This window comes from Eubalaena glacialis, chromosome 1 (genome assembly GCF_028564815.1).
Source record: "Eubalaena glacialis isolate mEubGla1 chromosome 1, mEubGla1.1.hap2.+ XY, whole genome shotgun sequence".
NCBI lineage: Eukaryota > Metazoa > Chordata > Mammalia > Artiodactyla > Balaenidae > Eubalaena > Eubalaena glacialis.
This window is the reverse complement of record NC_083716.1, coordinates 168,707,958-168,722,349: the sequence shown is the minus strand read 5'-3', so window position 1 is coordinate 168,722,349 and position 14,392 is coordinate 168,707,958. Positions and strand designations below refer to the sequence as shown.

General features: G+C 38.7%; 1 protein-coding gene across 8 annotated transcripts in view; it reads left to right on the top strand.

The window, feature by feature from the left end:
* RBMS1 (RNA binding motif single stranded interacting protein 1) overlaps positions 1-14,186 on the top strand; it is a 214,114-nt gene extending 199,928 nt beyond the window's left edge. For 5 of the 8 annotated variants that reach the window (XM_061184469.1, XM_061184462.1, XM_061184498.1 and 2 more), the window contains exons 7-15: positions 644-759; positions 1,627-1,676; positions 1,803-1,896; positions 4,380-4,427; positions 5,299-5,349; positions 8,694-8,804; positions 9,743-9,823; positions 11,139-11,223; positions 12,032-14,186. In XM_061184469.1, coding sequence (XP_061040452.1) covers positions 644-759; positions 1,627-1,676; positions 1,803-1,896; positions 4,380-4,427; positions 5,299-5,349; positions 8,694-8,804; positions 9,743-9,823; positions 11,139-11,216 — 629 coding nt within the window. In that variant the 3' untranslated portion in view covers positions 11,217-11,223; positions 12,032-14,186. The remainder of the gene's footprint in view (positions 1-643; positions 760-1,626; positions 1,677-1,802; positions 1,897-4,379; positions 4,428-5,298; positions 5,350-8,693; positions 8,805-9,742; positions 9,824-11,138; positions 11,224-12,031) is intronic. The other 3 variants (XM_061184478.1, XM_061184517.1, XM_061184508.1) reach the window with 3 other exon arrangements.
* Positions 14,187-14,392: the final 206 nt, after the last annotated feature.

The following is a 14,392-nucleotide window of genomic DNA, read 5'->3' as shown; positions in this document are numbered from 1 at the left end:
AAATGCCATTGCTTCCTCGAAATAGCTCTTGAAATGTTTCATTACACTCTGGTTTGAACACCATAACTAATATATTTTCTGTACAGTATTTTTCACCAGTGGATCATCTCCTAAGGGTCTGAGTGAACTTTTGCCTTGAAGTATTCTATCCATTCCCTTAGAGCACCAACACTGCTCCTATTAAAAAAGAAATTCAGGGACTTCCTGGTGGTGCAGTGGTTAAGAATCCGCCTGCCAATGCAGGGGACATGGGTTCGAGCCCTGGTCCAGGAAGATCCTACATGCCACGGAGCAACTAAGCCCGTGTGCCACAACTACTGAGCCTGCACTCTAGAGCCCGCGAGCCACAACTACTGAAGCCCGCGTGCCACAACTACTGAAGCCCGCGTGCCCTAGAGCCCGTGCTCCGCAACAAGAGAAGCCACCGCAATGAGAAGCCCGCGCACCGCAACGAACAGTAGCCCCGCTCGCCACAACTAGAGAAAGCCTGCGCACAGCAACGAAGACCCAACACAGCCAAAAATAAATAAATAAACACACACACACACGTATATTTTTAAAAAATAAAAAAAATTCAACTGCGTTTTGTCACTCGTACACACGTAAAATTTTGGTTTCCTGTTATTTTTCCCTGTTTATTCAGCTCCTACAGAACCTTTATTGTGTAAGTTTGCGGATGGAGGACAGAAGAAGAGACAGAACCCAAACAAATACATCCCTAATGGACGACCGTGGCATAGAGAAGGAGAGGTGAGACTTGTAAGTCCTCTCTTGAAACTTCAGTGGGGTGTGTGATCATGAAAGCTACGTGAATGGTTACACAAGCAGCATCTTGCCTTGGCCGCCACACTTCTAGAATAGGTGCCAGGATTAAAACTTTATAATCCAGATAATGTCACATAAAACTCTTCCCGGTGGATACCGTGCTAAGAGTGGTGATTCTCCCGATGGACACATAGATGATGGAAACAGCTGTGTTTACCAGTTAGCTACATAAAAAGTAAAAGAGCATTTTAAATTGCTGTAAGAAATGCACGAGTGGTTTTTTCCTCTAATGTCACGGTTTCTTAGCTTTACATTTTAAATTATTCAGAAATTACTTGAAATATTATTAAAATAAACAGTATATTTGTCATTGAGGATTTTTTGCCTAATAATAATGGTCTTTAGGAAAAAAAGAGCTCAATTTCTTAATAAGAATGTTGGCCCATATTTATCGTAAATGGATTGTTCTTTTGTTTTTGTTTTTTTAAGTAACATACTGGTTCAAGAATGTCTAGGGAAGTGCCGTCCAGTAGAAATGTTCTAGAATCTGTACTGTCCAATGATGACCACTAGCCACTTAAGGCTATTTATTTGAGCACTTGGAATGTAGCTTGTATGGTAGAGGGACTCAACTTTTCATTTAATTTTAAATAGCTGCCTGTGACTAACAGCTACCATATGGGACAGTGCCGAGCTACAGCTTAATTCTCGTGTTGAGTTTATAATTACATTTGTCTAACGGAAGCTCTCAATTTTATCAACTACTACTAAACTATCACTGTTTTATGTTGCCATGACTCTGAGAAATGGAATTTTTAATTTGTGCCTTTGCAGATGAATGTTTCTTTTTCTTTCCCATAGGCTGGAATGACACTTACTTATGACCCAACCACGGCTGCTATACAGAACGGGTATGTCATTAAGATAAATACATAATGGCTAGAGGGAAAATGTGAAAGTGGAAAATATCAGATGTTTGTTCCGTGAATGATTCTATTTAAAGGATTACTTAATAAAGGCTTTTGTGTTTGTTCTAGATTTTATCCTTCACCGTACAGTATTGCTACCAACCGAATGATCACTCAAACTTCTATCACACCCTATATTGCGTCTCCTGTATCTGCCTACCAGGTTTGTACCTTTAGGATTCATCAAGAGTACGACAACTTGCCGACCTTGAATCACTGCTACATTTTTATGTGTCTTAAAATTTTGAACATTTATAATGAAATTTTAAGTCAAATGTTATGCAGCTTGGATACCCGATTTAGAATCAGCTGCTTTTTATTTGACAGAGTGATTTACTTTTATGTTTAGGAGAATGTGCAACGAGGGGAAATGGTTGTCAGTTGTCAGTCCTTGAAACCATAGCATTTTAGAATTGGGATGAACCCAAATACTTCCTCCACAACAGGCCCTGCTGCTGGACACCGTGTGTCCCAGAAATTGAAACGGAAAGAGAATTGCCGTTAGGTAAAATACAGACTAGGTGTGCACCCTTGCCTTTGTTAATTTGTCAGCAGGAACCAACAAAAGAGCAAGTAAACATGGTAATAAATAAAGGCGTGTCTCTGTTAGGTAACATGAAATGAGCAATGCAGTGAGATTTGAGGCCAAAAAAGAGAGGTGACTCCCTGTTTATGTTATTTTGTGAAGAGGCTTTACCCTAAACTCCCAGCTTAGAACCAAGATCTCATTAAGCGCTTTGTTGTAATGTTGATTTGGTTTTATTGCAGGGGTAGCTCCTATTCTCCATGAACCCCGTGTTGGTGCACATGTACTTGTCCTCCCGTATCAGAGTGCCTCTCACAGGGTTGCCGCCTTGGCCCAGACAGGGGCACTCTAACGGAGTCAGTTACAGACATGGGAATACACTTCTGTTGACTGTTGAGATCCTGTGTGACTAAACTAAACTTCTGTGTATTCTTGTTTTTAAAATAATTGAGTTAGTTATTGTAGCCCTGGTTTCTGGGGGTAGGGAACGACAATAATAACTGTGTTATTTCACTTCTATAAGCCTCAGTTTCCTCATCTTTAAAATGGGGATAATAATAGTTTCTATCTCATAGGCTTATGATAAGAACTGAAGGAGATTATCTATGTAAAGAGCTCACCACAATACCTGGCATATCATTAGCACTCAGTAAATGTTAGCTATGATTATTATTATCATCCTTTACATCCAAGATTAACTGGCTGGTAAGAGTATATCCATTCTGCTTTTTTAAAATAATGGATTGGTCAGTGTAAGCAATATCATAAAGGTGGTTCTGTCGAAAAGCATAAAAGTAGCTCTGGATAACAAAGAGAAGAGATTAAATGCACTAAAACTGAAGTTGTAAAGTAGCATTCACAGCCTCCCTCAGCTTCTAGGTTCTTTTCACTTCCTTTCTTTGAGTCGTCACTCATTTTCTTTTATCTCTCTGGGTTGTTAAGTTACTTATGTTGGTGCTTCAGTCTGCTAGGCATAGCACTCACTTATTTAATGCCTTTTTAATGATTTTGAACTTAAGATTTCTATGTTTTCCTTTCCTGTATGAGATTCAATGAGATCTGCTCTAGTGCATTTTCCCTAATTAACAATTCCTATTTCTGATGTTGAAAAGTAGTCTTCTTTCTTAACTATCTGAACTTGGAAACCTCTTTATGTGTACCACTAAACATAGGGACAAGTAAGCTTATTCTCAGACAAATGAAAGATTGTGCATATTAATTTGAATGTGTGCAGCTATAGATATTTACAGCTATGAATGCTTCTCCTCACCACCTCTTTTTCCCTCTTTAGTATAAAAGCAGTGAACATTTTGGCCACAGAATTATTTCATAGAATAGAAAAAAATTAGGAGACCAGGGTTGTTAATAGATTTGATAGACCTAACTGGAAACAACATTTCATTACAAAGGCCTGATTTCTTCTCCTAGGCAATCTGTGTTTCCCTAAGGTACATGTGGAAATTCATTCCAATTGCCTGGCACTCAGTGCCATTACCTTTTAGACTGATTCTTAACCCTATAAGTTCAGGAACCCAATGGGGTCAGCAAATGGGCTTTAAGTGGTCTGTGATTCTCTTAAATTGTTTGCAGAATGTCGCTTGTATGTGTGCAGTCAGTTGGGGGGAAAAGGTCTATTTCCTTCATCAGGTTTTCAAAAGGATTCATGATCCAAAAGAGGATAAAGAACCAATGATAAAGAGTTCACAGAACATAGATTATTATTCCCATTTTATAGTTAGGGAAAATTGAGGAAAAGAAATTGACAGCAGCAGATTTGTTGCTTAAGGAAGAAAATTGGATTAGATGTCATGGCTTCCTAACCCCGTAATGATATAAGCTATTAGATTATTAGGACCACTGGAATTATACCCAAAATGGGTGCATCTGGCCCAAATTGGGGTCTATAACGGGAGCTGCTCGCCTCCCCGTGATGTATTCAGTGAAGGCCTTGCACTCATGTTGGAGCAAGCCTTTCTCTGCTAAACCACTATATGCTCATACAATTGGATTTGAGAAATTGGCATCTGCAAGAAACCACCAGTATCCCAATGGGGAAAGGCTGCAGTCCAGATAACTGAAATGTTAACAAGGCAGAAGCACTTAACTTTGGTCTGCCTTAGGTGGCAAAGGAAACCAGAGAAAACAAGTATCGGGGCTCTGCTATCAAGGTAAATCATAATACATTCTTCCCCCATGACTCTTCCCCATATCCTCTCTGTAGAACCTCTGAAGTTAACAGTAGCGGATGAGATACAGGAGGGTAACTTATATTGAAATCACATAGTCTCAGGAAAGCTCTGGGCATCAAGAAACGGGCTGATAGTCTTTCTCTGGGGTGGCAGAGACTACACATGCTTTCTTTCCTGCCACAGAACCTGATTCTCACATCTTACTTCTCAATCCAGAGGGTCTACTGTATAGATGCCCTTTTGACTGTAGATGTCAGGATCTAGTTACTGAAGTTTAATTTCCTAAATCTGGATTTCAGATTTTTATGTTTCACACTAACTAGAAATTGTTGACTGCCAGACAAGATTTCTGAAATTTAATGTCCTGGGTGTATAAAAAGGGGGTTGAATTTGATTATTCTTTTTAAATAAGCACATACTTTAAGGATTAGTTTCTAATAAGATGTGCTGGAATTAATTCTCATTCCTCTGTATTCCTAAAGCACCTGCGTTCATATCTTGATTGTAATACTTTTCACTATTTCTTTGAGTTGTTTACTTGTTTATCTCCCTTGCTTAGACAGTAAATTTCTTGAGGGTGGGGCCTATGTCTTCCTTTTTCTCTTTGGTGCTTGATACTCTGTAAATACTTTTTGAGTGGGCAAATGGAACTTGGTTTTAAATAATCATTTCATCCTATTCAGAGTGACCAGTTTGTCAAGAACCCTAACTGCCTTAATCTTTTTAATCATTGATAGTATTGTTTCCTTATTTCCCTTCTGTAGATCTTAACATGATTAAAAGAGCTCTAGAGAAATAGGTAGCACTCTAATGGAAATCAATGTTTCTTCCAAAATCCTTCCTTTTCCAGGTGCAAAGCCCTTCTTGGATGCAGCCGCAACCATATATCCTACAGCACCCCGTAAGTTTTTCATCTTAATGGCTTTGTAGTTTATAAGTAAGCTATGTATACGTTAAAAACCATTCTCTGGGTTTAAACCATTTGCCCAAAGATGGTGTAGGATTTGGGAGATTTTAAATATGAAATATGAGAATGAGTTCATTATAAAACTTGCACTCACCTTGTCTTAAAATAAATCAGTGGTTGACCTTAAGTCGAATTCACAATCCATGAGAAGTTAAACGTAGGAGATTGTTCCATTGAATTTTTAAATTTTAAAGTTTTAAAATTGCTAAATTTTTAACCATACTTAGGATGAAATAGCTCTCATTTTTTACATTCTGTTTAATGCAAATATAAAGTGTTCAAAATTGACCTAGAGTTTTTCATTAGTGTTAGCCTCTCCATGGAAATTATAAAAAAACTAAAGTAGTAACACCGACTTTGGTAAATAGCAAAGGTGATTTCTTTAGTGACACGAGCATGTGTTGTACTTATGTATATATTACATTTTTTAAATTGAGTGAGTTACACTTCACCTTATTAGGTAGTATAGTTAATGTATTTTTCAGAGATACGTAAAATCCAGTTTGTGGAATTAAAACATGTGTTTAAAAGTTGAAAAATAAAGGTGGAGAACAAAATCACAAAAAAGACCAAGAATGCCTAATGTAATAATCTAGATGCTTGCCATGAGGAGGCCGCAAATTTGGCCTAAGCTTTCTAGTAACCAGTGCAAAGTGGGAATCTTAATAAGCAATACAGTTCACAGTACTTATAAAACGGATCAGTTGCTTAGGAAGAGCACACTGTTTTTGGCCTTAAAATGAGACAGGAATTTCTCTCGGGACAACTTCCTAAAGAGGACATTATGCAGTGTTAGGCCAGGCATGTGAAACAGCAGAACAGGGACACATTTTGAACAGGAAGTTGCTGAGATGACTTTGAAGAAGCAGATAAAACATGTTTAGTTGATAACACAGGAGAAGAGCTCTCTGAGGCTATATGTATGTGTGTTGTGTGTCTGTATAAACATACACACGTATGTTTATACACACACACATCTGCACACGTACACCCACAAAGCCACACAAACGCCTATGGCAATCTGCATCCCGGGTACTCTGTGCTGTCCTATTGGGGAATGCTGGAAATCAGCTCACTTTTCATTTGGGGGCTTCCTAGTGCAGTAGCTCCTACAGATGAATGAGGAAGAGGAGCAGGAAGCTCTTTCTGCATATTCTGGGCTTTTGAGTCATTTCCATGTTACCACACACTTTTTGATGTTGCACATTAAAAATTTTAAAGGAAAAAATTTCTTGTGAAATATAATTAATAACAAACTACTTCTGACATGAATCTATATCCTTTGGGGGGGAAGGGGTCAACTATTACAGACAGAGGCAGACACATCGCTGAGTTGAACAACTTTGAGACAGTAGTGGTGTGTGCAGAAGGCTCCTACCTGAGGATTCATTCCTTCTCCCCACCCAGATTTAGACTGCCTGCAACCAGCATTAACGCACCTGCACACCAATCTTTGCCCTCAATTGTGTATCAATTTATCAGTAAATAACAGTGTATTTAAGGGATGAGTCAGGTACAGTGATACCAAAAACCTAACATTAATATTTGTAGGGTGTATCAGAATAATTGCATCCTCAGGTAATCAGGTGATAGCAAAAGTGAGAGGAATGCTATAATCCATAAGAATATTACAATTGGATAAATTAGAGAAAATGCAAAAATCCAGAAATAGAACTAATTGAATTTCATACACAATTAATGTACCATTAAGTAATCATTAAAAATGATGATAATGACAGCAAGGCAGTAAGGTAAATATTTATAATGGAATGTTAAGTTATAAAGCAAAACCCAGGGGCTTCCCTGGTGGCGCAGTGGTTAAGAATCCGCCTGCCAATGCAGGGGACACGGGTTCGAGCCCTGGTCCGGGAAGATCCCACATACCACGGAGCAACTAAGCCTGTGAGCCACAACTGCTGAGCCCGTATGCCACGACTACTGAAGCCCATGCGCCTAGAGCCTGTGCTCCGCAGCAAGAGAAACCACCACAATGAGAAGCCCATGCACCGCAACAAAGAGTAGCCCCCGCTCGGCGCAACTAGAGGAAGTCCGAGCACAGCAACAAAGACCCAACGCAGCCAAAAATAAATTAATAAATAAATTAATTTAAAAAAAAAAAAAAAAAGAATCCGCCTGCCAGTGCAGGGGACACGGGTTCGGGCCCTGGTCCGGGAAGATCTCACATGCCGCAGAGCAACTAAGAGCATGCGCCACAACTACTGAGCCTGCGCTCTAGAGCCTGCAAGCCACAACTACTGATCCCGCGTGCCACAACTACTGAAGCCCGCGTGCCTAGAACCCGTGCTCTGCAACAAGAGAAGCCACTGCAATGAGAAACCTGCACACCGCAACGAAGAGTAGCCGCCGCTCGCCACAAGTAGAGAAAGCCCGTGTGCAGCAACAAAGACGCAACGAAGACCCAACGCAACCATAAATAAATAAATTAAATAAATCAATCAAAAAAAAAAAAAAAAAAGCAAAACCCAGGATATGAAATAGTTCATGTGCCCTGGTTGCAACTCTGTAAAAACATGCAGAGACCAGAATCTGGACAGTGCTACCCTGACCATGCTAACAGCTGTGTATTAGAGACAGGCTGGGTTATATGGGTGATTTTTTTCACCCCTCCTCTCTGTTTTTAACTATATTTAATTTTATTTTTGATGACCAGAATTTTTTCAAATGAAATCAGAGATTCTAAAATTGGATTATTAATCATATCTGAATCTGCTTCCCTCCCCTGGCACCAAATTGCAGTTGAAAGTTCTGAGAAACACTGAGTGAATGAAGAATGTGATCTTGATCCTAACAGCCTGACCTTGAATCAAATGACTATTTTTTTAACATTTTTGAATGAAACACTGTATTTATAATATTCAATATAGTATATTGTTTTGTGGCTGCATGAAACATCAACTGTCATTTACTTTAAAAAAAAAATTAAGCATTTTGTAACCCTGGCCAGGCAAAAGTAGTTTGCGTTTCCTGTCACACCCCATAGTTCTCCTGTGGACTAGCTTGCTTTACAGTTAAGTGAAAGTAAAGGGAGAGCTATTTAACCGAAGGATTTCTGTGAAGTGGGTGCTCTTTTAAAAAGTCTCAGGAAGCACAATCTAGACCATTTATAAGAAATCATGACACCATTTGCAAGTTTGAGGGCAGGTTATTTTAGCTTCATGTTCCTCAGTAAACTAAGGCATTTCCTTTGCAAAAGGTGGTTCCAGAATCTGCACTCCCTCCCTCAGTTTGTCTCACTTCCTCTGTCTCTGACTCCCCAGGGTGCCGTGTTAACTCCCTCAATGGAGCACACCATGTCACTACAGCCCGCATCTATGATCAGCCCTCTGGCCCAGCAGATGAGTCATCTGTCACTAGGCAGCACCGGAACAGTAGGTGGCAAATTAATATCATGTGTCTCAGCAAACAGAGGAGGGTAAATTAATTCAGCCTGTGTCTTCCTTATCAATTATAGACTCTGTAATGTCAGAGATTATGTCTGATCCCCTCTCTCCTTCCCACATTGCCTTTCACATAGTAAGTACTCAGATATTTCTTGATTAATTGATGAACTAAAAGTCTGTCCTCTGGGTATCTATCTCTCCTTTATCAGAATATAGCATCCATACAAGATCACTTCTAGCCCTAATGACTAGTATCGTTCATTCACACTGTCAGACCTGGTCTCATGAAGCAAAAAATGAAGGTGATTCATGGTAGTCAAGGCAGGGAATTTTTACTCACTTATTTCTTCTTGTATGGATTTTGGGGGCACTGAATCACAATCTTAGTATTGACTTATTTCCTCCAAATCCAGGGACTCAGTTGGGAATTGGGGTTGAACTAATCCCAGATTCACTTCCAGGGTTGATATGTGTAGTGTTTAGATGGTCAGATGGCCAAAGGCTTTTAATTGAGACCATATCGATGGTAGCTTAAAAGAACAAAGGGTAGTATTTTCCTGGCTTACAGTCACAGCCAGCAGAAGCAGCTTGTAAAGGCTAAGCCAGGGCCACACACATCCAGTGAGGAACCTCTCCTGCCTTCGGAGAAGGATGACTGTCGGCATCAGGAAAGCAAGGGTCCATTTCCCATTTTTCAGTGACCTGCTAAAGATGTAATAAGTCATTTACTTCTTGGGTCTCCACCTATGGAAACAATTCTAGATACTGGTTCAGGGGGCTGCTGGAAACTCATGAGGTCCTTTGAGGGAGAGACCTTCTAGAATAAAATAGCACGTTAGTGATGCTGAATTACCGAGGACGAGAAACTGTAGTGACCGTCGCCCATGGCTCGTCGTTGGCCATGCTGACTGTATTCTTCTTTTCAGTACATGCCTGCCACGTCAGCTGTGCAGGGGGCCTACTTGCCACAGTATACACACGTGCAGACGCCGGCGGTTCCTGTGGAGGTTGGTATAGACTGTCCAGTGGCCATTCTGGCAGTGAGTAATTTCAGAAATGGGTTAAATAGAACTCAAAGAAGAATCAATCGAAAGTCAAACATTTGCATAAAGAATCGAGTTGAGAGGGAGTCTATGCCTAGAGTTGTTTTCAACTATGAAATATTCTCTGCATACAAGTTAGTAAACAGCATCCAAGCCACACCCCCAAGACTCCCAGAAATACTGATATTTTCTAGGCTTGTAGCACATTTCATACCCCTTCAAGGCTCTATCTTGTCTCCTGTAAAATGACGCTTACAGGCAAATTAAGATAAAGCTGGAATTTGCAATCCTAGTACCAAAGATTATGTCAATAATAATAATTACAAAAATTAACTTGTTATCATTAAGATACTTGAAAAAAAATGTTTCAAAACTGTAACAGGGATGAGGAACAAACCATACCTGTTTTTATAGAGACTTAGTAGAGCTAAATAACTCTTAGTTCTTGTTATGGAAGATACTGTTATGATATTGATATGGAAGAAGTTTGACAGTTGAATTCAAGTTGGACAGAAAGCATAGTGTTTTCCTGCAAAGTACCCTTGAAATTCCAAGGAAATTCATCAACCCAGTCGATCCCCCTTGCTAGGCAGATCCCATAGGTTCCAATTCCAGAAACAACCCTAGGACTGTGGCTGGATTACAGGGGAGGTGGGATGTGTTTTGTTTTGTTTGCTTCTAAATGATTTAAATTTGTGCAATTATTGATAACCACAGTTACCAGAACCCACAGTCCCTTATCTGCAATGCTGGAACAAACAAATCTGAAACGAAAAATTTTCCTTGTAACTACTTTAGCAAAAAACCTGACCTGTGACAGAACCCAAGCTGAACTGATGTAAGACAAGATCTTTACCCCATTTACACTGCATATTCATACCTTTCAGCACAGACCTATTAATGTGTTTGATTATGAGGTGCAGCCCTAGACCCCACTGGGTATAGTCTCTGAGGTACAGCATATGCATACCATGTTTCAGATTCTAAAATCTGAAAATACTGAATTCCAAGTCACATCTGGCCCCCAAAGGGTAAGAGATTTGTTTGGTAAATTGCAGCTTGATATGAAGAGGCAACTCATAAAAGTTAAAGGAGGTTCTTTGGGTCTATCAGACATTTTAACTTCTTAGGGAAATTATTAACTTTGAAGGCTCTATATGACATTAAGAAAATCACTTTTAAGGAGTGCTTGTTTTTAAGATGTGGGACTCAGTCCGACCTAGGTAACAGAGTTTGGATTTCTTTGCTCACATGTCTCATCTATTCTGCTTTGTTGTAGGAGGCGAGTGGTCAGCAGCAGGTGGCTGTAGAGACGTCTAATGACCATTCTCCATATACCTTTCAACCCAATAAGTAACTGTGAGGTATGAGAGAAAGGTCTCCATCACTATAGGGCTCAAGTCAAGGAAAGTCTATGATTCTTGTATCAAAATGATACTTTAAACAACTCAGGTCTGGTCACACTGCTTCAGTCATGGCCAGGGAATCCAATGTTACTGAAATGTTAAAATCAGTGATTTTGTGGATTTGTAGATAAGTATTCTGTCCAAAAAGAACAGTGCCTTATATTGAAGTCAAATGTATATTTACTCTCTCTTCCTCCCTACCCACCCCCCGCCAAAAGATTGGTAACATTATCAGACAATGCCAGGTACTAAATTTGTCCTACAATACATTTATATATATATTTTTATATTATATATATATATTGTATGTAATATATATATATATTGTTTTAATGCTCACAAACTAAAGGAAATATAGCATAAGATTTTGCTTAATCAAGCATTACAAGATTAGCAGTATCTTGACTATGAATCTAATATGACTATCCTTAGATTGAGAGATTGTTCTCCCAGCTCCCACTTGGACCACGGATCTCAAAACTAGTCACTCTGCCATGCAGATTGCAGTAAAACAGCTGTGTGGGACTTAGAACACCTGGGTTTCTGGATTGCTCTGGTGAAGTATGTTGCAGGTCCCAGATTTGAAAGGTGGACTCGGGGCATAGAAAGTGACCTCAGTTCCAGAGTTTGCATTTACTGGCCTACCACCAGCGATGAGCAGAGCCTTTCTCAAACACGTATCTTTAAAACAAGAAAGAGATGACAAAGCTCTGGTATATTACACCAAATGTACAAAAGCATTTTTTTTTTTATTTTTCTCTTCCAGGTGTACAGAAGGGTGTGCTTAAATGAAGAAGGTTGTGAAGGCTGAACAATCATGGATTTTTCTGATCAATTGTGCTTTAGGAAATTATTGACAGTTTTGCACAGGTTCTTGAAAACGTTATTTATAATGAAATCAACTAAAACTATTTTTGCTATAAGTTCTATAAGGTGCATAAAACCCTTAAATTCATCTAGTAGCTGTTCCCCTGAACAGGTTTATTTTAGTAAAAAAAAAAAAAAAAAAAAAAAAAAAAACCAACAAAATACAAAAAGATTTTTATCAAATGTTATGATGCAAAAAAAGAAAAAAAAAAAGAAAAAAGGAAAAAAAAAAAAAGAAAAAGAAAACTTCAATTCTCTGGGTATGCACAAAGACCATGAAGACTTACCCAAGTGCATGACCGGATTCTTGTGGTTTTGTTCATTTTGTGTTTCGTTTGTGTTTTTTTCAGCTGTATGAAATGGGCTTTCTGATGTTTAAATAGTCCAACTTCACCCCTGGTGTTCTGTGCTTGCAGTGTGAGTGTTGCCGCCAGTGTCTCTTTTCTTAGCTTTCCATTTTCCTTTCCACGTAGTGTGAAGTGTCTTATCCTTTTCTATGAATTCCAATTTGCCTTAACTCTTTTGATGCTGTAGCTGTTTCAGTAAAAGTTAGTTCAAACTAATGATGTAGAATGCTTTGACCAAATGGGCTGGTCTATTATGCCTTGTAAAACAGCAGCATAGGGCTTTTAAAAGGTAGTCAATAAAAGTTGCTGAAATTTTGGCTTTTTTAAATATGTAGTAGGTGTTTTTAATGATTTTTTCACATAATGTGTAAGGTAGTGAAATGCAAGAAGGGAAAACTGTTTTGTGTGAAACACATTTTCTGACTGGGGAACTTTTAATAGGGTAAATTGTTTGTAAGGCTGTACGCCAAGAGTTTCCTCTGATAGTTTGACTGATTTAGGATATCTGCTGTATGATGCAATGTAAAGTCTTTTTTGCCTTTTTTTCAGGAAAAAAAAAAAACAACTAACTTGATGTTCTAGATTTAGTGTAGGTAGCGTAGGGGCAGGGGGTGGGGGGAGGGGAGGGAGTCACCGAATGTTTTGTCCTTCCTTTATACTAACGATAGTGCTTTAGAATGAGAATGACGCCTGAGATCTGGCAAACCGAAAAAAAACACAAATGTTGCTATTGCAACGAAATGGCAAAAGCTAAAAGTAAGGATTTATCTTCAAACATAAGCTGAGATATGAATAGAAGCAAAACGATTGGCTACTAGCTCTCTCTATCACGTAAATTTGAGAAACAAAAATTACTTGGCACTTTTAAAGGTAACTTCACCAAAGACCGAAGAGCCAGTAACCAGTAGCTCCAACTTGTCTCAGCATCACATCTTCTGTGCTCTTTATTTTTGCCGGACCAGTTTGCGGTTAGGAGAATGTGCCTTTTTTGTACCTTTGGATTTAGGTTTTATAATTTTAATTGATGTATGGACACACACAAACAAACAAAAAAGCATGAAGGAAGATTTGGATCCAAGCAGTGCCACACTTTACGTCATCACTACAAGTGTTAAGTGTAAAGAAAAACCAATTTTGAAACTATGAAATTCCTGATTCATAAATACACAGTTATTTCTACTTTAGTACATATAAGATAATTCACTGTTATTAAAGCTCTTTTATTAAGACAATTGCATACGTTTGAAAAGCAATGGTAAATTAAGTTGTCTTCCAAAACTGTGTACTTGTCTGGTCAACTGTGTGTGATCAGTTATCTACCTCAGAGTCTATTTTCTTTTGTGCTGGGACAGGTTGCTGGCCCTCCCTGTTTCCACAGACCAAATCCTTCCTAGCTCAGGAGCTAGGCCTAAGCAGTTATTTCTTTCGAGTATTTTTTAGTTCTTAAAATTTATGCTTGTGTTTGATTATAGATGTCAGTGACATTTCATAGTTTCAAAAGTCCTTGCTGCTCTGAGAAGTGTAGATTCTAGTGAAAATTACATAGTCATAAGAGAAGTGTGTTTTTGTTTTTGTTTTTGTTTCCTTTTTTAAAGTTGTGGTATTATTGGTTCTATGCTCCCTGGAATATTACTGCTTCGTGAAAGTCCAGACTGAACGCAGCACCCTCTTTGTACCTAGTACATTATAAACCTGGGTCTCTCACTACTTGATATTTTTGCATTAGTTAAGACAGAAATTTGATAACTCAGTTAGAGGGGAGGGGAAATCTGCTGCTAGAAATGTCTGAACTAAGTGCCATACTCGTCTGGGTAAGATTTGGGAAACATAACCTCTGTACATAAAAAAAGAAAAAAAATCAGTTAAACATCACATAGTAGACAGCCATTAAATTATAAAAAAAATTAATTTAT